Source organism: Ostrea edulis, chromosome 4, assembly GCF_947568905.1.
Source record: "Ostrea edulis chromosome 4, xbOstEdul1.1, whole genome shotgun sequence".
In the NCBI taxonomy this organism is placed as follows: Eukaryota; Metazoa; Mollusca; class Bivalvia; order Ostreida; family Ostreidae; genus Ostrea; species Ostrea edulis.
This window is the reverse complement of record NC_079167.1, coordinates 41,781,694-41,807,082: the sequence shown is the minus strand read 5'-3', so window position 1 is coordinate 41,807,082 and position 25,389 is coordinate 41,781,694. Positions and strand designations below refer to the sequence as shown.

Below are 25,389 nucleotides of genomic sequence, written 5' to 3'. Positions count from 1 at the left end.
ACAACCTCCACCCCTACCCCATTTACACCCTTTGTATGTGTACATAACATCATAAGGGAATTTTTGAGATGTGTTTTTATACATGAAAAGCTTTAGTTTATCTACTACTTGTTTTCAAAGTTCTATTCATACGCAGATCTGATTTCGTATTGCTGATTTAAAGGCTACTCCCAAGAGGCTGGAGTCCGGGGGGGGGGGGGGGGGGGGGTAGGGGGTAAATGGTGCAAAATCCTATTTTCTGAGCATTTCCTGGCACTTTTTAAGTGATGCTTGTATCTGACGCAATATTTGTAAATATATACCAGTGTGTCGTCTTATTTATCCTTGATTTAAACGATGCACCGGTGTTAATAGATTTGAAGTATCCACCTTTCATATCATTTTGATTCAAAGACTCGTTAAAATTGAATAACTCTTATTTTTGGTCCGAAAAAGGGGAGGTTGCCCCCTCCTCTGGATCCACCCTTGGAATGGTTCTATATGACTTCATTTTGGCGACTTGAATAATTTCTTTAATCGTTATGTTGATCTTACTTGCATCTATGACAAAATCCTATAATCCTGGTTGAAGATTTTACTTACTACTTAGTCCTCTTCGTGCTAGTCAGCACATAAGGCCGTCACCAGAGACTTCCATGTTGGTCTGTCTTTCGCCCATTTCTGGACCTGTCCCCAACTCCAGTTGTTATCTTTCATTTCTTTCTCCACCGATCTTCTCCAGGTCTCTCTTGGTCTTCCTCTCTTTCTCTTGCCAGTTGGTGACCATTTCAAAGCAACCCTTGGGATGGAATTTGGGTACATTCTGCATACATGTTCTATCCACAGCCATTTTCTCTTTCTGATCGTCTGGGATAGAGGAGTGGTGTTTGTCCTTTTGTACAGTTCGTCATTTGAGATGGTGTTAGGCCAGAAGATGCGCAATATTCTGCGGAGACATCGGGTCTGAAATACATCCAGCTTGTTGGAAATAGACTTGGTTACTTTCCAAGATTCAGCACCATATAGTAGGACTCCAGGTTGAAGATTTACTGGATGGTTAATAATTGCATATTACATGATACAATATCATGCACGTAGCTGCAATAATGTAGCCCCTTCCGATTATTTCACCCCCCCCCCCTCCTCCACAAAAAAAAAAAAAAAATCGGAGACGGTTATACATAACTGCAGCTGGCTTAGCTTTCATGCACACAATACTTGTAAATGAAATATAACAAGAATACAGCTGATTACCCTTACTTCCCCCGCACCATCCCCCGATCCCCCGCACCCCCCCCCCCCCATACTATCCCATCCCCGGCACCATCCCCTGACCTCCCGCACCATCCCCCGATCCCCCGCACCATCCCTCGCACCATTCCCCGATTACCCGCACCACCCCCACACCATCAGAGTCTGGAACAGATTATCATCTTCCATGAGGACAACTATCTAAACCCACTGACGCGTTCCTTTGTACCACCACAGCAGCTGTAGATGCCAAGGTTTTTATCGTTGTTAAACTGTAAACACATACTGTAATCACAAACTGTAATCATAAAGTGTAATCACAAACTGCAGTCACAAACTGTAAACACAAACTGTAAACACAAACTGTAATCACAAACTGTAATGACACACTGTAAACACAAATTGTAAACACAAACTGTAATCACAAACTGTAAACACAAACTGTAATCACATCCTGTAATCACAAACTGTAAACACAAACTGTAATCACAAGCTGTAGCCACAAACTGTAATCACAAACTGTAAACACAAACTGTAAACACAAACTGTAGTCACAAACTGTAATCACACACTGTAAACACAAACTGTAAACACAAATTGTAATCACAAACTGTAATCATAAACTGTAATCACAAACTGTAAACACAAACTGTAATCACAAATTCTAGTCACAAACTGTAATCACAAACTGTAATCACATCCTGTAATCACAAACTGTAAACACAAACTGTAATCACAAACTGTAGTCACAAACTGTAAACACAAACTGTAGTCACAAACTGTAAACACAAACTGCAGTCACAAACTGTAATCACAAACTGTAATCATAAACTGTAATCACAAAACTGTAGTCACAAACTGTAATCACAAACTGTAGTCACAAACTGTAAATACAAACTGTAGTCACAAACTGTAATCACAAACTGTAATGACACACTTTAAACACAAACTGTAAAAACAAACTGTAATCACAAACTGTAAATTATACATATGGGAAATACAAACTGTAAATACACACTGTAAATAGCTGTAAATGCAAACTGTGTAAAACTTACACCTTGTAAATGATACTGCCATAGGATTGATTTTAGCCATCTTGTAAAACTTACACATTGTAAATGATACTACCATAGGATTGATTTTAGCCGTCTTTGACATGTGTCAATACAAATACTTGCATTCCCTTGAAGTTCCTGCACTTATAGGCCAATCCGAAAACATGAGTTATCTTTCCTTGATCCGGAACGTAGTGCCCTTGCGTAACAGTAGTTCAAGACTTCCGGGTAGTATATTCGAGAAGCGTCATTATCAACAGTGCAGAAGACCGCAAAGATATTGCTGTATAATTTTACAGTAATCATGCCAACAAATATGTTAACGTTAATAAAAAATCCCAATGCATAAGTTTACTTCATACACGTAAAAATAACCAACTTTGCATGTAAAGATAATAGAAAATTAATGTTGTAAGTAGAGGAGGACCCCCCCCCCCTCCCCGATAGAGTGTTCTATCGTTAAAGTGATGTAATTTCCTACAGCGGGCCTGTCATGAGACGCAGTTAGATTATTCTAACTACCCTTCCCCCTCCCACTTTCCAGGATTTCACGTGTTTTATGACTGAAATTAGTATATATCAAATGTAGAAGAATCAAATTCTGAAAAGTCATGAAAATATTACAATGATTTTGTGTAGTGATATCTAATCTAGATTATTAAGGTGATAATATCTAAATTTATAAACATCATATAAAGTGTAGGCGCACACGCATTACTTGTAAATCTCCTATGAATATGATCGGGATAGGAATACAACACTTCGCGGCAGTTTTTATCGGAATCTCTCTTGGGTTATTAAATCAGCCTGTCGTTACGGTTGACCTGACATATAGTCGTTTAAGTACACATGCTTCTTGTGTTTACATTGCAGTACAGGTGTAAACGCCACTGAGATAAGATTCACATGCAGGATTTTAAAACTTTTTAAAAACGTGGAAATATTTTTTGACACAGGTAAGTTGACAGCAAATACAGCTACACAGTGCAAGATTGTTGAAGGCATTTTTTGTGAACACTCTGGAAAATGTTGTGAAAAGGGAAAAGTTTTGACAGGACAACCTAGGGGGATAGAAAATAAAGGTTGAATTTTCAAAGTTACGAAATTTTGTGTTAAATCGAATTCCCAAATTTTCTCCTGAAAGACAGTAATTTTATTGATGTAGGGGCCTACAGGCCTCGGGTTACGTATTGTGTACTCGTACATCGGTTTTCTTAGATGATTAACATAATCTACATTAGAAAACAGTTCTCATATTCGTAGCTATAAAGTTAACAAACCACCTACCAAGTTTTTCTGTAGGGTGATACAAATGCTAGTTAAATTCTTTGAGAAAAAAGCATTTATGATTTAAGAATTTTATGATGTGGAGTTGATTGATATATCTATGAAAATTCAAGAGTTCCAAGATGGGCCATATTAGTATACCAGCAATAAGAACTCGAAACTGTAAAAATACAGTATCATCATGATATAGATATTATTCCCCTGCATTACGAAATTAGAATACTGTAGTATTTTACAAATGAGTAACATTGATATATATAAAATAGTTACATTCATGAATGTGCTCAGTTGGGAGAGGCTGTTCCACTTTGTAGTGTCATATTGTTTATGAGTGATAGGGATGAATAAGAAATTTTAAACCTATCGGATATTTATTAAAAAAGCAACAGCATATTGCAGTTTTTTGTATCAAATGAATTGATCTGACATTTTACAGCAGAGAATTTACAGCATGTAGCTCAATGGGCCAGTGTCTGAGCCTAGACCAGGAAGAACTAAAGGCCCGGGCTCGGAGTGAGGCTATCGACCGCAACTTGCAGACCTGGGCCAAGAAAGATCAGAATGTCATCAAAATTCTCTTACTGGGTAAGTCATATATCTGTAGTTGTCGTGTAAATCAGTGATTTAGCCATCATATGTCACATACTGGTCGTAAACGGAGGATAAACCTGGATCAATCAATGATATTTTTCGCTGGGAAACATTCATTGATGCTCACAGGTCAATAAACAAATACAACCTACACTTTGGACTGTTGAAAGATTTTGTCACATAAGTGAAGTTCATAAGCAAGTAATGAGTCAAAATATATAAACGTGCAACAGAACACATTAATTACCCCCATCCCCATCCCACACCTCTCTCATTTTGAAGATTTGAAGAAAACCAGGAAGACTACTGAAATTGTAACCGTCATCTTACAGATGTTAATTGTGTTCAACAGGATGTGTTTTCTGTTTATACAGCTGATTTTTTTAGTGTGTGCTGTTTTTGTGTATAGTTTCAAAGAACGAGGCAAAATTTGATCAAAGTAAACCACCAGTATTTGACACGTCTCAAGTAATTTCAATTTACCTTTGGTGTTTAATGGTGATTTTTACCTTCTTTGTTGAGACAATGATCCATATAAAACTTGCTCATATGATTACCTGTTCATTGTAAACCAACACAGAATGAATTTGTTGAAAATACTTTGAAACTCAGTGTTTATGTACATAGAGTTGCTTGACAGTGTGTATAAATTTTAATGTCAGTGTCATGCAGAATTTGAGGGAGGACCATCAGTCATATTTTGCTTAGACACTCCGGAATGTGAATTCATGTACTTAAACACGCACCATTGTCAATGAATTAATTATCATTGGAACCGTACCATAACCAGTTAATCAGAACTTGTCAAATAGAAACAAAACATTAAAACTATATTGATATTTGATTTGATAAAATGGCAGAGGAATGTTACATGTGGGTGTTAAAAAAAAATTTCTTCTGTAAAATCAACACATACAAATTACCCTAAATAGGATATAAAACGATTAGAATTCCTAATGTCATGGATAAAATAAAAAACACCTCTGGATTTGTCAGGTCAATGTAGGAGGGCAATTTGTAAATGTTCAAGTTAAATTAGGAAAATGACATAAGCAATAAAATTATATTATGTTGTCGAGTTTTTATTTCTATCACATTTAATTGCATCATATTAAAAGAAAGGTGTCCGATTACATTTCCGTAACAGTTGCTTGAATGTATTGAATTTTTTTTAAAAAGCCATGTTTTTTGAATAACAATTAAGGTGTAGATGAATTTGTTTTAAAGGACAATTTGTGTCTAGCATAGAATTCTGATGGAGTGTTTTGATAGTGCATTAAGATTAGCTTGTCCAATGATTTACTTAAATGATCATGGCTAAAGAATTGTTATAGCCTGTTGGTATCCATGTGTAAATTTTTTGTGTAGGGTTTTTAAAAAGTTTGAATTAGCTTCAATTATGAGTGCCACACCAAGATGTTCCTTTATTTATGTTTTCTTAAGTATTTACACCTCAAAATGGGAACGTGACAAAATTACCGAACCCTCAATAATTGATCTCACAAATATTATACACCCCTGATATTTCTGATCTATCAATTTTATTTCAAATTTAGACATCCTGCATACAATTTTAATGATAAAAAAATCTTTAATAATTAAGAAATTGTTTAAACAAAACAAAGAAAAAATTGAGATAGTCATAAAATATGGCTTACAAAGGTAAAAAAAAATTATTAATGATATCATAAGTTCTAACGAGAAAACTTTAGATATATATTATAAAAGTCACCAATAAGAGGTTTAAAAGATTGGATTAATCTGTTTATACCTGCTGACTTCATTTGATCTGCTACTGAAGTTTCACATGCTATAAAAACACGCCAAGCTTTGATTGCATTAGTTTTAAGAGGTGACCGTTGATTAGCTCAATCATAAGAGGGTTATTGGATTTTCGATGATCTAGTATGATTTAGTTTTATAATTATTGTTTTCTGTTATGAGAAGAAAGATCAAAGGGAACTTTTGGAATGACTGACACAGAACAGCTTGTACTTCCTTAAACCCCTCTTTTTACAATCTCTCTCTCTCTCTCTCTCTCTCTCTCTCTCTCTCTGTATGATATTTTGTATAATTGAAGTTTCATGCATTTTTGGTTAAAATATTAATGTTGAAAATAAATATTTGTGAGGTTGCCGTTGCACAAAACGTCTCGACAATAATGTAGTATTATATTGATGAAATTGAACAAGTGATTTTATGGTCAAACAAACACATTCAATATATTTATATATTGTGTAAAAATAGATATGCAATGTAAAGATATATAACATATTCATAAATTATACTTGAGAGTTGAATAATTTCTTGCACATTTGGTCACTCACTGGGTAAACTGTAAATCAGAAAGTAAACATGTGGTCTGATCACATTACAATCATGTTGATTAGTCGAACTGTTATTTCTGTATACCACAAGCGAGATTGTATTCCTAAGGATTAATTCATGAATTCACATATACCCGATGTCAAATACGTAGATAACAATAGAATTTTGTCATTGCGTTATCAAGTTATCTAATCAAATCAATATTGACCCATATAATCAAATCAATATTGACCATTATCAATGATTTAACAGCTAGGCCACACTTGAATCTGTCGTAGTGAAGTTTGGACAATTGAAGGAGGGTGTCAAACACCAATTTCTTAAGTGAAAGCTGGTCCTGAAAGGAAATAAAACTGAGATTTTATACTTTATAGTATTTCAAATGAATTACATGTTCATTCCATTTTTTATGAATTTTAGAGGAAGATTTATGATTAGTCAAGAAAAGTCACAGGAACATTGTATAATTAGTTCAAGCGTGTAATGTTACTTTTGAGATTTAAGAACATACTCAATGCTTTTGACATTTTCTCTAAAATTATTTTTTCATCTCCTCAATATAAAGAGTTCTTGTATGATTTCCGAAATAGGCTTGAATTTTATAATGCAGTAATGTTACCATACTTTGTATATCGGCTCGGGTAGCTCAGTGGTTAGATCAACTATTAATGCAATGGTCCCCCGGGTTCGATCTCCGATTGTTCCAAAGATTTTTCTCCCTTCTTTGCGACAATAACTTAAATTTCAATGTCCATACATACAAACTTCTGTAATATTTATAATATAATGACTTTACATTTTTACTTGCAATAACCAGTAACCAAGATATGCTAGCTAAAACAGACCTGGTTATATACCCCAAGCTGAGATAGAATAAATGTGTATTGTATGTGAAATGTCACGAAAAATTATGCATCACTGAGAAATGTCCCGTATGTCCTAAACTAATGGTAACCGTAAACATTCGGGATTCTACAAGCTTGGAAGTGTACAACGAGACCTAGGAACAGATTTAATTAGCCATTTAATGTCCTCACAGACATGTGCAGAGCTTACCTTGAACTGATTTCTGGAACAAGTACATTAATTTGCATACAATAACAAAATATGACAGTTACAAATATGAAATGAAGATTTTAAAAGAAATGATATAATAGAGTTTTTGAATTCAATGTGATTAAATGATTATGATGATAATGAAAGAGAATTCTAGGTAGGTGTGTATGCTAAGGAGTAGGAAGTTTTTAAATTACTGATTTTTGAGGAATATATACTGTTTGAATTAAATATTCTAATTAACGGGAATCTTGCTCAATGAAATGCCAGCCTTTAATTTAGTTCAAAATATTCATGTCAAACAGTAAGCATACTCGGTTTTCCTCACTGTTTTTCTGCCACTACGCATTAATATTTTCAATGAAATTCAATATTTTATCGTAACAATCTAATTGCACAGAGGGAATGATAACAATACATTTAGGATTATCTGCAGTATTTAATATTTCAAAAGAACTTAGTAACACCCAACATTTACAAACAATCAAGGACTAGCTCTCGATCAAATGTGATAAGCACAATCATATTTCTGATCTGTCTGTGATCGACAGAAATCTTTTATTTAGCTCCGTATTCGTTCTTCCCTGTGAGTTTGTTTACAGAGGTCAGTTCATCTTTAGAACATTGTGGAACACCCTGTTGGCATTAATGACAGGGACTATAGATGTTCTCTTTGTGTTTGTGTGTCTGTGCAAGTCTGAGAATGTACAAGCCTATTAGATATACGTAAAACATTCAAATCACACAGATCATTCACTCCTGACTTAGAATTCAAACAAAAATACAGCCGTCTTACGTTATATAAGTTGTTTTCTCACCTTGCTAAGAGTGTAAAGATTAAAGACTTAAGATAATATAAACAGTACTTATACTACAAATTTCTGTAAGAAACAAAAAATAAGAGGGGGGTTGGTTGAAGATAAATAGCACCGCAATAGACAAATGAAGATTTATCTTAAGACGTAACGGATCATGGGCACTTGTACGTTTGTTAAGACCTGACTGGAAACGGCTGAAAGCTTTCTTAAGCATTATCTCTACTTTTGTGCTGCTTTGTATATCACATTTTAAATTGCGTTGGAAAACTTTAAACAGCCAATTATGATTAATTCAAATCCTTCTTAAATTATCCTTTGCGTTTACCTCATGCAATGAATCACACCCAATCAGTTTATAAATATAGGCTTCTATATGCTGGAAGTGGACCAAGGACATTAATATTGTGGTGAAATGATTCACAATATATCTAAGTCTTTGTGGTTTTCACAGTCATTAAAGTACACTATATTGATATGTACATGTAGTCATGTATATTACATGTAAGTCTGCTTTACTCTAAATATCATTGCATGCATGCATAGACAGCAATCTTCCTGGTCGTCTTTTAATTACACGTAATTATAGGAATTTCATTCAAAGCCTGTAAATTTCAATTTTAATTAGCATATTGAAGGGTCAGAAATGGACACAAAGCTTTTGATTTAAATTTCAAGATTGAAACTTTTTTGTCTTGTTACCAGAGTGACCTTCTTATCACATCTATAAATACAGAATGTCTGATTGTAGGGTGTCACTAATACTATGGATATTGATCCAAGTTAGAGATATTGGCCTTGAGTGTAGGCTATCCTAACCCTCAATACTGTGGATAATGGTTAAATCTATGATACTCGGTACTGTGGATAGTGGTTAAATCTATGATGCTCAGTACTGTGGATAGTGGTTTGAGGGTAGGATACTGACATTACTGTGGATAGTGGTTTGAGTATAGGATACTGACGTTACTGTGGATAGTGGTTTGAGTATAGGATACTGACATTACTGTGGATAGTGGTTTGAGTATAGGATACTGATGTTACTGTGGATAGTGGTTTGAGTATAGGAAATATACCCTTTATGCGAGTCCTATTTGATATCTTTGATTTTCTACATCATCTCTAGAAAATTCAAAAATGTATTTCTTGAACTTATTGTACAACCTTAATTGATTTTAATGATTTTTTGACGAGCAGGACAATTTTATGAGAAAAAGCTTAAAACTTCCACATTAAGATTATAATTGTGATACCTGTGACTGTCAAATTTGATAAACAACCCACAACAGAAATGATTGAATGACTTGGGATTTTTCATTTAAATCATAAAGCTAGTGGGTCGACTTTTCATGCTCTGTCACACAAAAAATAAAGGTCTCCCCTCACTACCATCTCAAAAACTCTTTCAAATTACAAAGTGTTACTACAATCAAGCGTTTAATTGACTAACCCTCAAGGATTATGATGATTTTGAAGGTTAAGGGGGCACACATCCGCCTGTGAACCAGAGTGCATTTCTGAAATTCATGGGAGGCTTCAATATGAAGAAAACTGCCGTTACCCTTTTTATCAAATATAATCTAGAGTTTCGTTATGCGTTAGAACCAATGTCATTGAATTTCTTTGGTATTGCAAACACATGCAGATATAGAGTTATTGTGAAAGCTGGTAACCCACTTATCTCGAATATGGAAATGCTTCTTGTGTCAACAGATTTCAACATTTGGAATGAAAAGAGCTTTAAAAATAAATTTTGAATTGATGATCCATTAAGATTAAGGAATAATTAGAATGAATGGATGAAAACTGTGATAATATTGAGAAATGAATTGCTGGTGGCAGTTTTACTGCTCACCTCCTCGGGTGGATCATATTGATGCTTTGATAAAACCCTGTTCTTTGGTTATTTAAGTGAATAAGATTGAGGGACGTCTTTTCTTGTCAAATACGTGTATACTTTTAATATCTGAAAAATTCAATCAAGCTCTTAAAATTTTATTTGTGTAACCGGAAACATGTATGCCAGGACTGAAATAAGTCTAGCTTCTATCAAAGTACAATTTCTATCGTTTTTATTAAAATAACTCACTGTCAATAGTACTTAGGATCAAAAAGACTTATTAAAGATTGTGATATCAGACCTCAATAGTACATGTATATATTTGTCACAGTGTGTAGGAAATACAAGCTGTTTTGTGTGATAGGGCTTTTCTGGTGATGAACAGGTACTCTGTCTAAGAGTTAAGTGCCAGATCTAGAATCTTAGTCCAATGCAAAAACTTAAGAATGTAGGAGGAATTATTGTATGATGATAATGTGATTCATTCTGAAATAGGTTATTTTCTAGAAAAAGATCTGAAAAATTCCTTTCAGGGCATTCACTCTCCTCAAAGTTGGACCGAATATTGGACCCATTCCCAATGACAAAAATTCACCCATTTTCCCAATTTTATATGTCAGAGCAAAATTTTCACAAATGCATTTATGAATTGAAAATATATCATACAATGTAAACAGACAGGGAGCAAATTGATTGAGAGATTCAAGAACTGAATTCATATGAATGTTAGAAGTGTTGTTTTGCTGTCCTTTGTGTTTTAAACTTTATTTGGATGGAAGAGACAGTAAGCTCAATTTTCCCAATTTATAAAAAAAAAAATGACAACAATTTTTCTGATTAAAGGGAACCTGGTCCCTGTGCCAAAAAGTGCTGTGATGGCCGTGCATTTAAAATATCTCCTTCAGGCTGGCAGTTAAAATTTGTGAAATCAGATTGCTGAGTCGGGCATGGAATCTTGTCTTCTCCCCCATCTTTAGATTTTACCAGAACTTAACTTTAGTGAACAAAGATCTTTCACTTGTAAATGTTGATCAGGTCGCTAATTCAATATTACCAATATTGAATGTGTTCAATAATACTGAAGAGAGTTATATAGCTTGTCTCTGCATGTTCTACCATATTATCCATTACATTACCATATTCGTGATAATACAGCGTTTTCTGTTTAATATCACAAAACAGATTGGTATGTTCTGCAAGATTTGTCGTAAGGATTTAAAAATCAGGAAATTTAAACTGACACTTGTAAGCGATCAATGACTTGAAATTGCAACACGTACACTGATTATTGAGTAACATTTGAAATTCCAAACATTCCCTGAATGCTTAAAAATACAAGATTAAGTGATTTGTGGCACAGCTATTTCATAGCTCAGTTGAGTTCATTTAGACGGCACAAAAAATATTTTTTAGAAAGATAGGGGGATTGTTGACAAAATATCATTCAGATCATCTTAAGTCATTGTGTCCTTTTGTAAGCTAGATCATCTTTTTAAGAAGAGTTAATTAATTTAGATTAAGGTGTGAATTTGCATGTGTTAGGGAGTTTTATCCTTTAATATCATAGTGATCCATATGTCTGTTAGATTAGAAAGAGAAGTAAAAAGCTCTATCATATTTATTGTAGCGAAAGGAAATACATATTGTCTAAAGGACATTGGTGTGGAAAACTAATCCCAGCTATATTTGAAACAATGTATTAGCTGATACAGCTAGATCACAATTGGACTGTATATATAATTGACATATATATGATATATATAAATTTACAATACAAATGTCATAATTTAATATAGTGTGGTAGTCAGATGGGTCTGATCACCAGTGGGTCCAGTGAGTTCAGTTGGTAGAGCACCTGACTAGAGATTCAGGAGGCACAGGTTCAAATCCCAGTCTTTTCCATTGCATTTCCTCCATTCCAGTTACTATAGAATACATTTGTAAAGTCTGTTTAAAGAATTGAAGACAACCAAATTCTGAATCTAAGAGATACTTCTACATATGATTTAGATTCAATTTATCACCTTCACTTTGTTCTGTGTGTGGGTAATTTGGCTCGCTGAATATTGTTGTTCCCGGATTATTAACGTGTTCTGTTATATTGTATTAATACACCAGTAGATCTATGTAACGATGATGTTCTCATTCTATAGGAGCCGCAGAGGGAGGAAAAAGCACCCTAGTGAAGCAGATGAAGATCATCCATAATGATGGCTTCTCTTACGACGAGTTGCTGACTTTTAAGGTGAGGATTTTGTAATTGGCATGTTGGCAAGGTTTCTGAGAGAAGCTAATGGATTGTTAGTTTAGGGATCATTTATATTTCTAATTAATTTTTTTATGTTATTGCAATAAATTTAAAGATGATCTTTGAGGTGTTGAAGAATGGCAGTCCTGTAGGAAGAAATTTTGAGGAGGGGGTGGGGTGGGGGGAAGGAAAATTCATTTTTGGAAAAATGATGTGAATTAAACAAAAGATTAATTAGACCAGTGAAATTGGGGAGGAGGGTATTTAAATGGGCTTGATGGTGCTTTTTGAAGGCTTTTAATGTATAATTACCAGATACAAATTTACAATGAGCAAATCATGTTTCTTAACCGTGGCAGATATGCTGACCGTCCAGAGAGGTACAGTATTGTGCTGCCTTAGAGTAGGTTTGCTTGTTACCTGTCAATGAAACATTGGTATATATTGGTATAACCATCCCCTCCTTCACTTTACAATGCAGACCTATCAGTGAAGGACTCATTAAGCGGCAATAAACTCTTTGTGTCAAACACAGAATACCTTGTTAGGGGGAGATGGCCAAACATTGCTACATTTGATATGGGCACACTTCTGACTTCACCTGAACATGTTAACAACTTGATCAACTGATAGATTTATGTCCCCATCAAGAGTTAAGGCCCCTTAAGAGGAAGCGGATGATTTTCCTTAATAGAGGTCTCTATGTCAGAAAAGCCATAAATCAGTGTTACACTGGAATGTGACCAGACTAGTCGTTTTAGTGGGCATGTGTTGTAGTAATTTGCTGTAACGGTGGACAGATTATGGACCCCTGATATACTTGGTCTGTAAAGGTGTCCTGCAGTGCCAAAAATTGTCTGTGATGTCATCCATCTTGTAGTTCATGACTTGAGTGATTGACGTGAAGATATGTTAGGTGTTTCATAGGATCGCCAGTAGAATCGAAAACAAACTGGAATTCACAAAACTCAAGTTTTTTTTTGGGGGGGGGGGTATGAATGATATGCAGCTTTTGCAATATAGATGGCAAATTTAGAAATATACAATTGTACAAGGGTGTGATTCTATGTAAAAATGTACATTGTAATTATTTATTTTGATTTTTTTTTTTGATGCTAAGTTTACAGGGTTTTTTTTAAGGTCTTAATTTCAAGGGCCTGGGCCTTTCCAATTGGGGAAATTGGCGACATTTGCTTGAAATTGGGGAAAATGTTTCATACAAAGAAGTAGGGAGAAAACCAATCCAGAATGCATTAATGTATAATTGGACTCCTTCTGAATTTCAATTTGATCAAAGTTTACCTCATTCAAATAAGCAGAGGTCAGAAAATTAGGTTTACTTAACAATTTTGAAGCAAAAATTGTAATGTGTGGGCCTGTGAAGAAGATTTTTGAACAATTATAGGCTACCCTGCTTGATTTGTTTTCATTGTTTGGGAATTTCAAAGCAAAAATTGGGGGAAAATACCTGCTTTTTAGCATTGGGGAAAGGGGCCTTATTTTGTCCCCCTACAGACCCTAAAAAATCCATGAAAGTTTAAGGCTAGGGGAGGACAATACCGGCAAATAATCATTCATTTAATGTACAAAAATGTTCTTTGTATGCCCCACTCCCAAACAGTTGTTTCTTTGCATGTATGGCGTGTATATAACACTTGACAAATCATGCAGATATTGGAAGATTTACACAAGTTTGAAATAAAATGATCTCTCTGTAACAAATTCTTGGAAGTTTGTGCTATGTACATACAATTCATACATATGCAATACTGCACAAAGGTCTGCTTTATGCAAAATTTCATAGTTTTGAAACCACCATTAAGTGTTCTTTTTAATGTATGTACAAAGAGAGATCTTTACCTTTGAGTTGAAGGTACTGTGGTCTGTGCCCTGTGTAATGTTTTTAGTACAATTTTTTTTGTGTTCTGAACAAATATGTCTGTTAAGGAAATATCGTCTGGGGCTGTGCCGGTAAAATGTCTGGTAAATGCATTATAGTATTGATCTGAAGATATGCAGGTAAACAGACTTTAGTTAAAGTGCTTCAGGAATTTCATGCTTGTGTTTTCTCACACTTAAAAGAAATTTTCTGTAAAAGGCAAAACAGATAAGCAGTGTGGGTAAACTTGAGGGTTAGAATTGAATTGGAACGCATCATACGTAATATAAAAAGGGGTGGAATTGTAAGCGTTTAATGCGATCAATATTCTTCTTTTTATTCATTTATATGGCTAGCTTAAAAGTTTTTGTACTTGAATATTAAAATCTCAAACATCTGCATTATAAGGTCTTCAATGAATAAAATATGGTATCAAAATAATTTTCCGATAACTATATATAGGGAAAAATAAATCAATACACTTTTCCAGTTCCTCAGTTCAGAAATTGTTGCCATTGATTTCATAAACTATTTATATTATTGAAGTTACGGTGTGGATGGATTACCATCAGTAGACAAAGTGGAAATCTAACACCACACCAAATGAAATAGGCGACCTTCTTCTTTAACTCACAAACACTTCTCCACAAATGACCATCAGTGTTAAAGATGAAATATGCGATTAAGACGGTATTAAAACATTTCCTGGGGCCTCACATAACAATGTCGTGTCTCCAGAGATACACAAATGGTCATCATTGTTATATCTACTGGTATTTTGCCCTTGTTACAAAGGGTTCATGCTTTATCAGGTCAGATTTATTGCCGGATTACACGCTAGTATGATGAGGAGAGGGCGGCTTGTAATCATTAGGATATCAAATGTTATCGTTAAACGTGGTCCCTATCAAACCAAAATTCTTAAAAACAACTTCAGCAGAATGTTTTGTTGTCTTAGAAATGAAAAAAAAACAACTGACTAAGCAATACTACATATAGCTAGCTAGCATTACATATTGACTCACGTTTGATGTTTTGAAATGAAATTCTATTAATCAACATCAATCACTAAAAAAGGATGTGAATTTATTAGTTAATTGTGACAATTTGCATTGATTTTCTGATTTGATCTAAATTACCAGAAACTAGTTATCCCCATTTTGGGTTCGTTTTGTTTTATTTCCGATGTAATTAATAATGGTATGTTCAGAGGTTTTTTTGTTTCCGACACAGTTAATGATGGTGTGTTCTGGGGTTTATTGGTGAGGAAAATAAGTTTAATTTTTCCATTAATGTATTATATATCCAATCAGAAATTGATTTTTTTTTTATTTGTGTGGCATCTTTGTAGTCGGCAATATTTTTGTAACTGGTTGCTTAAAAGCTAGCAAACCTCTTAAATTTATTCAAAAATGAATTTTACACAACTAAAAAAGTCAATATCAAAATTGCACTTTTTGTTTCGGATGGATATGAGTACTTTTTTTGAAAATCCTAAATTTACAAACCCTCCTTTCAAAGTGCTTGTTAAGATACATGTACTGATAATATTGTAATTATTGTATATTATTGTATGCCACATGAAATAGAATGAAATACATGTATTAAAAAAAAAAATGGAAAAAAGTAATGTTGTGAATTTTGATGATCACAGCTGGAACATAAACAATTTCTTTCTTTCAAATAGACCACTTAGATCTTGTCTAAGAATTGATCTGTTCAATCTAAAGCATTGAATAATTTGTGTGGGCAATCTAAGTCAAGTTTAAGCAAAAAGGGCCCCTGTTTACGGAGTAAAATGATGCCTTTATTGATGTTGCCATAAATAAAATGGACTGACTGATGGAGATTAATGTGCACAGATGTTGTGTATTTTAATTAATTGGTTACCTAATACTGTGTATATATTTCATTTACCTCTAGGTATACATTCAATGTCTCCAGGTGTGGTTAGAGTATGGAAAACCTCTTGTGCATTTTATGTCAGCTTGCACAATTATTCATTTAGAGGAGTTGATAGGGGATTTTCTTGTACTGTACTTTGCATAATATGATACGGTCTTAGTAAAGATTTAACAGGGGTGTGATTTTTCCTCATTTCCGAGGAAATCCTCTGATTGGCTCAATTTTCGAAATGATGAAACACTCTGGGTTTGATCTAAAAGTGACAGTAAATGATATTTTTCCAGGCAGGATGAGGTGTTTTCCTCCCTTTTTGACCAGTTTTCCTCTGATTTCTGAGGAATCCAGTCACAGACATATTTTAATCAACTGTTTCAATGTATTTTATTTCTCCATAAAAACATTGGCGACCTTTCAACTTGACATGAAAACCTATTACAAAACATAGATGTATGTAGTCTATATAAGGAATAAATGTTTAAGTTGTTTATATTATGTGGACTTGAAAACAGTGAAAACATGTGACAATTTGCATCCGTGTTCTAATATACCCCATAACACAAACAATTTAGGCATAAACACCATAGTAAAATTCGTGTGATATAATTTTTCAGTACACATTGATAATATGAGTCTTATGGGAACTAGGTTATTGTTCAGCAATAAATGTCGGCTTCTGGTGTCTATTAATTATAAGCTAAGGTTATTAAACAAGAACATTTTGAAATTTCACAGTTTCGTGACATCTTTTGTCGTGATTGCATCAGTAGGTTCGTGATAAACTGAACAGGTGTAATAGTTGACACTTGAAATGGTTTCTTGTACAATATTGTATGACAGCCAACACTGAAATAGAATATCAGATTTTGACAGGAAAAAACCCTATAATTTCATAGCAAACACAATGTTTAATACCAACAAAATTTTAACAGTAATATGAGCATGGATGATAGACAGAAAAAGTTGTGGAATAACATTTTTCATGGTTTTGTTTTTCTTTTGATTTGCAGCCAGCCGTCCTGGATAATTTACTCGGGTCGATGAAGTATGTCCTCACAGGCATGGGGCTTCTCCGCATCAATCTCGAAAATTCAAAGAACAGGGTAAAAATAGAAATAATAGTCACATGTATTAGTCTAAGAGAATTAGTCAAGAACAATTCAAACCATCTCTTCGAATTAGAGTTTTAAAAAAACCTGTCCATTTTTCTGATGATTATTCTGTGTGATTAATTCAGTGATTTTCTCCTTTGCAGCACTATGCTCAGGTGATTCTGACTTGCACATGTTGCTTTGACAAGCGTCACGATATGATCCCCGCGGTGTATACGGCACTCCGAGCTCTCTGGCAGGACCGAGGAGTGAGAAATGCGGTATCCAGGGGGTACGAATATGAACTCAACGATTCCGCCATTTAGTAAGTTCAGTTTGATCAAGTTATTTTTCAGGTGATCTTTAACATCATTCAAATACAAAACAAGGATGGTATTAATGTGGTATTTGTTGGTTGGTTTTTTTGTTTGTTATTGGCATACTCAAAATGAGGATTGCAAATTAAATGACATACCAGTGTCATATCACGAATAATGATTGTGTCATTCTTAAAGGTCTGAATATGCCAGTAAAAATGCATTTATTTTTTTAAAATACAGAACTTCAGTCTATCAACTTAATTATATAACTGGCATCTACATAACACTGAGTGAACTGGTAAAAAAAATTCATGTTTTGACCTTTCTAAACTGGAATTTTAAAGAACACTTTTCCTCCATTCTCTTTGCTCTCTATCTTTTTCATGCAGGTAATGTTTGTGTACCTATAAATATCAGATTTTGGTACAATCAAGTACCAGTGTCCATTGAAGGAAACTCATTTGCTGTTTAATAACAGTGATATACATATACATTATATTATACATATACCCATTTATTTCAGTCCATCAATATATTGAATTTTGATAAACAGATTGTCACCGTATTGACCTTAGGCTGGTATGATTTGTGAATTTGATAGACTACAAGTCGGAGTTGTAACTGGTAGAGCTTATAAGTATCTTGGTCAGTTAACTTTCTTTGTGTCATCAGCCGGAAATATTGACATCAGCCGGAAATATTGACATCAGCAAGGTCTAGAGAATAGTTGTGAGATCAGCAAATGTATCTATTTTTGAATAACATTCGAAAATTCGTAAAACGTGAAATAGAAATTGTTTGTAGTACATGCTCTGGTTATATACATTGTAAACATTAGAATTTCAGTTAGATGTCACTGGGTACTGCGTATGAATTACAAATATGTATCACAAGAGTTCATCAAAAGTGACCTGTATACATTAATGAAAGAAGCAGACAAATAAATATAAAAGACGGGTGATTTTTGGGTGAAATTTAGTTTGTAATAGTATGCAAACTATCTAAGGAATCTGGCACGACTGCATTTTTTGAATAGCTTCTTCTGCATTTTTATACTCAAGGCTAAAATTTTCATTTGCACCTGCTGTACTTGTACAAATCATAAACTCCCAGTTACCAGCAGTCAAAGGTCACGTAGTATCAACTGATGTGAGAATACATGTACAGTCTACTCCACTAATACTGAAGTCACTTATATTGAACTGTCTATTATATTGAAGTCACTTATATCGAACTATCTGTTATATTGAAGTCACTTATATCGAACTATCTGTTATACTGAAGTAAAAATAAATCCCCAGCAGGGCTTGAAGCTAACTTTTCATGTCACCAGTCCAGCCGGACTGATGGGGTATAATTTCAACCAGTCCGCAGAAAAATTTACTAGTCTAACAAAATTTTCCGGAAATAATTAAACATATTTCATTACTGTACTCAATATGCCTCAGACAATATTGTAACACTTATGTGAAATTTATATGAATTTGTGAATCAGTTTTTTCTGATATCTACATATCAAAGCATGCCAAATGTGTGTATTAGATTTCATGAGTATAATTTCCAAAATGATGCTTTAGAAAATTAACCAGTCCCATTGGACTGACTAAAACAAATGTCAGTCAGTCCGCCAGACTTTTAACCAGTCACAGACTGACGGGCATATGTTAATTTCGAGCCCTACCCAGTAACATTATTCATTGGTTATATTGAACTTTGGATTTAATGAACAACTTGATAATTCATGCAGGTAGATCCCCTGAATTTCAGTATATTCAGAGTAGACTGTAATTGCATAATATTGTAGAAAAGAGAAATCATAACATTTCTGAAAAAAATAATTTTATAAAGTCTTTTTTTTTATTATCTTAAATTGTTCTTATACATGTACTTCTGTTGTAACTGTTAGTTAACTTTAAAAAAAAAAAAAAAAAAGATTAATTTAAATTGAAATTTTATTTTTTCAGTTATTTTGAACACATGGACAGGATTTGTAAATCCGACTTTGTGCCAAACTCCAAAGATGTCCTGAGAGTCCGAGTCCGGACGACTGGAGTCTTAGAAACCTGTTTCAAGATCGAGAATGTTGTCATTAGGTATACAGACTGTCATCAGTAAAACAAATAATCTACTGTAAACGTGGTTATGTCCGTGTGTTGTTAAATACGTGGATTTCCTTTGCTAACCACATGTAAAAGGTTTTAATTACGGGATTTTTAATTCATCAATTGATAGATTGCTTTAACGCTGGGAATAGTACGCGAGGGAATGATTTACGTGAAAATCTTGCTATCACGTATTTAGTGTAAATTTCCACATTTACAGTTTTGTATTGGCCTCACTAATACATGTAATGACATAGTAACACATGTACCATGAATGAACCAGTCTAAGAAATAAAATATTTTTTGTAACCCTTTACAACAGGATGTTTGATGTTGGGGGTCAGAGGTCAGAGAGGAAGAAGTGGATTTCTTGTTTTGATTGTGTGAAAGCCGTTCTCTTCGTGGCAGCTCTTAGTGCTTATGACATGTGTTTGTATGAGGACCCAGACGTGGTATGAACAATTCAATTGCTATGAAAACTTTTCTGTGAATACTGAAGTTCATATTACAGTAAAACATGCTTAAAATGAACGCACTTATAATGAATTCACACTTACTGTGAAGTGATATTTATTCCTTTACTTGAGAAAAATAACAAAAATGTTATTGGATATAACAAAGTTTGGTTATAGTGAACTTTTTTTGCTGGCCCTGGAGGTTCACTATAACTGTATTGATAATTTGCGAACATGCAAGCATGTACAATTGCTTTGTATTTACGATGTTTCATTCTTTTCCCCCCCCAGAATCGTCTTCGAGAGAGTTTGACTTTGTTTAGGGGGATATGCAATAATAGATTCTTCAGAGAAGCAGCTGTGGTAAGGGAGATAACTCTTGTAGTTTTGTCTGATTAATCCAGCAAGTCTGAAAAGGTGTTCTCCATGTTTCATTACTTTTGCAGATACTCTTCCTCAATAAGCTGGATTTGTTCAAAGACAAAATTCGCTATTCAGGTCGACATCTTCGGCATTTCTTTGAGGAATATCGAGGTATTAAAATTTTGTTCTTGTGTTTTCTAAATAGTCTTAATTTTTTGTCTTGAAAACAATTACTAAACACTCTAAAATATTTTCATTTTATTTAATGAACTTTTCACTTTATGAATTTCCATTGTTTATGTAAAGTTCCACATCAATGCACTTGCCAATAAGGACATACTGTCAACAGATAAGTGCGTGTAGCTGCAGAACTGTAGCTCTCCGGGAAAATTTTTTCTAGAGAACTACAATTGTGCAACTAGGTGTTAAGATGGTGATTTCTAAAGCACTTGAAAGATGATGACAAGTGGATATAGAGTGCAGACAGCATCGCTGGCTGTTGATCCTCGGATCCCCTGGGAACGGGGACGGGTCTTCTTGAAGATACGGGGATGGGTAGGTCCTGGAAAGGATGGTGGATAGGTCTGTTTCCCCTTTCTGGAGTCAGATCGCCCACGGATTTCTACAGTATGATTGGGAGTCGACTTCTACAGTGGAGATCCGTGGGTAATCGACTTGAAAGATGTATGGTACATTTACAATTTATCATGTTAAAAATTTTAATATTGATATCCCACAGGGAAAGACAAAGATGTGAAATCAGCAGCTATGTTCATTCAACAACAGTTCATGGAACAAAGTACAGTGGCATCCAAAGTTATCTACCCACATTTCACCACTGCCACAGACACAAGCAATATTCAGGTCGTTTTCCAAGTTGTCATGGATTCTATACTTAGAGATAATCTAAGTAAAGCTTCAATCTTATAGCTGTCTACAATTACCTGTCGATATTCCGTGGGATTTTTTGTCTTCCACTGCAAACCATCACTTGTCTAATAACACATTTATATCACTCTGTGTCACACTAGTTTATTTTTTGAAGACCCAACAAAGATTCTTTCCATTTTTCATTACAACTCTGGTACATCAATGAAGTACAGTTTACATGAACCGTTTGCATTCATTTTTAGAAAATATGCATATGATGCAGCCGGTGTGCGTGTAGATTTATCAAACTTTCATCTCAAACCTTATCTTTTGACTAGCCTTAAAGGCTTTGTGTATGATTAAATGTTATCAACGTTTTGTCATTTTGAAAACATTTTACAACACTGCCAATTTGAAGCATTTGTTATCTGTTTATGTGTTGTAAACTTTATGTGTCAGCTCAAGGGAGAGAACTGCAGGAAATCGTCTACATTTCAAAAATAATTGTGTGTCAAAAATCCTGCTTGTTTATGTTAGTGCATTTACTTGTAGAAAAATATCAGACAGATTATAACTGATCTCAATTCATGGTGTAAATATTTTTTATTTATTGTTCATTTATCTTAAGTTGTGCACTATGGATTTTTCACTCATCTCCATCAATTATTGTCTCCAAAGGCGTATTATTTTCAGACTGACAAGAGACACTTTTGATATTTTTATTTTGTCAGACGAGTTGTTTTTACGAATTTTCAGAAAGAAATTTTGACAAGTGTTGGTATTCCATATTTTATTGACTTAAAGAATGACATTTTCTTATATATGAAATGTTGTTTTTAATTCAGATGTGTCAAACATATATTATATTTTGTGTTTTCATATTAACAATATTGTTACTGATCTTTACATTTTATATAGTGCTAAGTTTAGAACATGATTTTAATTTTTGTACATAGAATGCTGCAGGTGGTAGCATGTTGACATATATAAAGCACATTCCTGTGTTTATGTAAAATATTGTGTTAAAACAATCTCTCTGATGTTTATCTACCTTACAATGTCTCGCTACGCAGATTGACAAATTTTTATTTTTCATCATTTTTTAACTTTGTGACAGTCCACAGTGTTGAATTATTCGCCTGTATATTTTAAAACAAACATTTTTGCTTGAATTTGATGAGTTTTAAAGTATCATACCATTTTGTCAAAGTATAAAATCAAAACAAATTCGTATGTAAAAAAATTTATGTATTTCATCTCCATTTCATCTTTGTATCAATGAATTATACCACACATAATGAAAATATTATCTGTTTTGAAGAAATGTTTGTAAATTAAATACATGAGTGTACTGTAAATTTGGAAATTTCACGTGAGATTCATTTAACAAGTACTTGATAAAAATTTATTCACATGATTATTCCTCGTATTTTGTCATTTTCTATTACCCTTCAATAATCAAAATTTGGCCTCATGATATTATGACTTTGCACATGTATACAATTTGTACCAAGGGTAAATTTCCAAGTTAACAATACTGGCAGCATATTGTTAGTGTGCAATAATATCACTGTACAGTGTTAGTGTACAATAATATCACTACAATGTTAGTGTACAATAATATCACTGTACAGTGTTAGTATACAATAATATCACTGTACAGTGTTAGTGTACAATAATATCACTGTACAGTGTTAGTATACAATAATATCACTGTACAGTGTTAGTGTACAATAATATCACTACAGTGTTAGTGTACAATAATATCACTGTACAGTGTTAGTGTACAATAATATCACTACAGTGTTAGTGTACAATAATATCACTGTACAGTGTTAGTGTACAATAATATCACTGTACAGTGTTAGTGTACAATAATATCACTGTACAGTGTTAGTGTACAATAATATCACTGTACAGTGTTAGTGTACAATAATATCACTATAGTGTTAGTATACAATAATATCACTGTACAGTGTTAGTGTACAATAATATCACTACAATGTTAGTGTACAATAATATCACTGTACAGTGTTAGTATACAATAACATCACTATACTGTGTTAGTGTACAATAATATCACTGTACAGTGTTAGTATACAATAATATCACTGTACAGTGTTAGTGTACAATAATATCACTACAGTGTTAGTGTACAATAATATCACTGTACAGTGTTAGTGTACAATAATATCACTACAGTGTTAGTGTACAATAATATCACTATAGTGTTAGTGTACAATAATATCACTACAGTGTTAGTATACAATAACATCACTATACTGTGTTAGTGTACAATAATATCACTGTACAGTGTTAGTGTACAATAATATCACTGTACAGTGTTAGTGTACAATAATATCACTACAGTGTTAGTGTACAATAATATCACTGTACAGTGTTAGTATACAATAATATCACTGTACAGTGTTAGTGTACAATAATATCACTACAGTGTTAGTGTACAATAATATCACTGTACAGTGTTAGTGTACAATAATATCACTACAGTGTTAGTGTACAATAATATCACTATAGTGTTAGTGTACAATAATATCACTACAGTGTTAGTATACAATAACATCACTATACTGTGTTAGTGTACAATAATATCACTGTACAGTGTTAGTGTACAATAATATCACTGTACAGTGTTAGTGTACAATAATATCACTGTACAGTGTTAGTGTACAATAATATCACTACAGTGTTAGTGTACAATAATATCACTGTACAGTGTTAGTGTACAATAATATCACTATACTGTGTTAGTATACAATAATATCACTGTACAGTGTTAGTGTACAATAATATCACTGTACAGTGTTAGTGTACAATAATATCACTATACTGTGTTAGTATACAATAATATCACTGTACAGTGTTAGTGTACAATAATATCACTACAGTGTTAGTGTACAATAATATCACTACAGTGTTAGTGTACAATAATATCACTACAGTGTTAGTGTACAATAATATTACTGTACAGTGTTAGTGTACAATAATATCACTATACTGTGTTAGTGTACAATAATATCACTGTACAGTGTTAGTGTACAATAATATCACTATACTGTGTTAGTGTACAATAATAATACTGTACAGTGTTAGTGTACAATAATATTACTGTACAGTGTTAGTGTACAATAATATCACTATACTGTGTTAGTGTACAATAATATTACTATACAGTGTTAGTGTACAATAATATCACTACAGTGTTAGTGTACAATAATATTACTGTACAGTGTTAGTGTACAATAATATTACTGTACAGTGTTAGTGTACAATAATATTACTGTACAGTGTTAGTGTACAATAATATTACTATACTGTGTTAGTGTACAATAATATTACTATACTGTGTTAGTGTACAATAATATCACTATACTGTGTTAGTGTACAATAATATCACTATACTGTGTTAGTGTACAATAATATTACTGTACAGTGTTAGTGTACAATAATATCACTGTACAGTGTTAGTGTACAATAATATTACTATACTGTGTTAGTGTACAATAATATTACTGTACAGTGTTAGTGTACAATAATATCACTGTACAGTGTTAGTGTACAATAATATCACTACAGTGTTAGTGTACAATAATATCACTGTACAGTGTTAGTGTACAATAATATCACTATACTGTGTTAGTGTACAATAATATCACTATAATGTGTTAGTGTACAATAATAATACTGTACTTATCACAGTTCGTATCTCAAAACGGTATTTTAAATCTTGGATCCGGTTCGTAGTGTTCTACTCGGCTCTTACAAATGTACCCGGCGTAGTTCTGGAGAAGAAGTTGAAAATTTTAAAAGTTAATGACCACAACGACGAAGTCGACGACAGGTACAGTTAAGATGAGAGAGCTGTCAATATCTAGGGTACGTAACTCCTCCACTCTAATCTGTGGTATAAAGTTTGCACTGACGACAAATGCAGTA

The 25,389-nt window shown here is 33.5% G+C and overlaps 1 protein-coding gene and 1 long non-coding RNA gene across 2 annotated transcripts; one reads left to right on the top strand and one right to left on the bottom strand.

Annotated features, from left to right (window-relative positions):
• The first annotated feature begins 3,071 nt into the window (after nt 1–3,071).
• LOC125670593 (guanine nucleotide-binding protein G(o) subunit alpha-like) lies at nt 3,072–22,852 on the top strand. The gene is made up of 10 exons (XM_048905836.2): nt 3,072–3,241; nt 4,009–4,157; nt 12,356–12,447; nt 17,242–17,334; nt 17,487–17,647; nt 19,607–19,735; nt 20,067–20,196; nt 20,491–20,562; nt 20,646–20,733; nt 21,302–22,852. The coding sequence occupies exons 2-10, from the start codon at nt 4,034–4,036 to the stop codon at nt 21,490–21,492; spliced, it is 1,080 nt and encodes a 359-aa protein (XP_048761793.1). The 5' UTR covers nt 3,072–3,241; nt 4,009–4,033; the 3' UTR covers nt 21,493–22,852.
• Nucleotides 3,155–14,481, bottom strand: LOC130054131 (uncharacterized). The gene is made up of 2 exons (XR_008802413.1): nt 14,311–14,481; nt 3,155–12,127 (listed from the first exon to the last, which is right to left on the bottom strand). It is a non-coding gene; the product is annotated as an uncharacterized LOC130054131 (long non-coding RNA).
• Nucleotides 22,853–25,389: the final 2,537 nt, after the last annotated feature.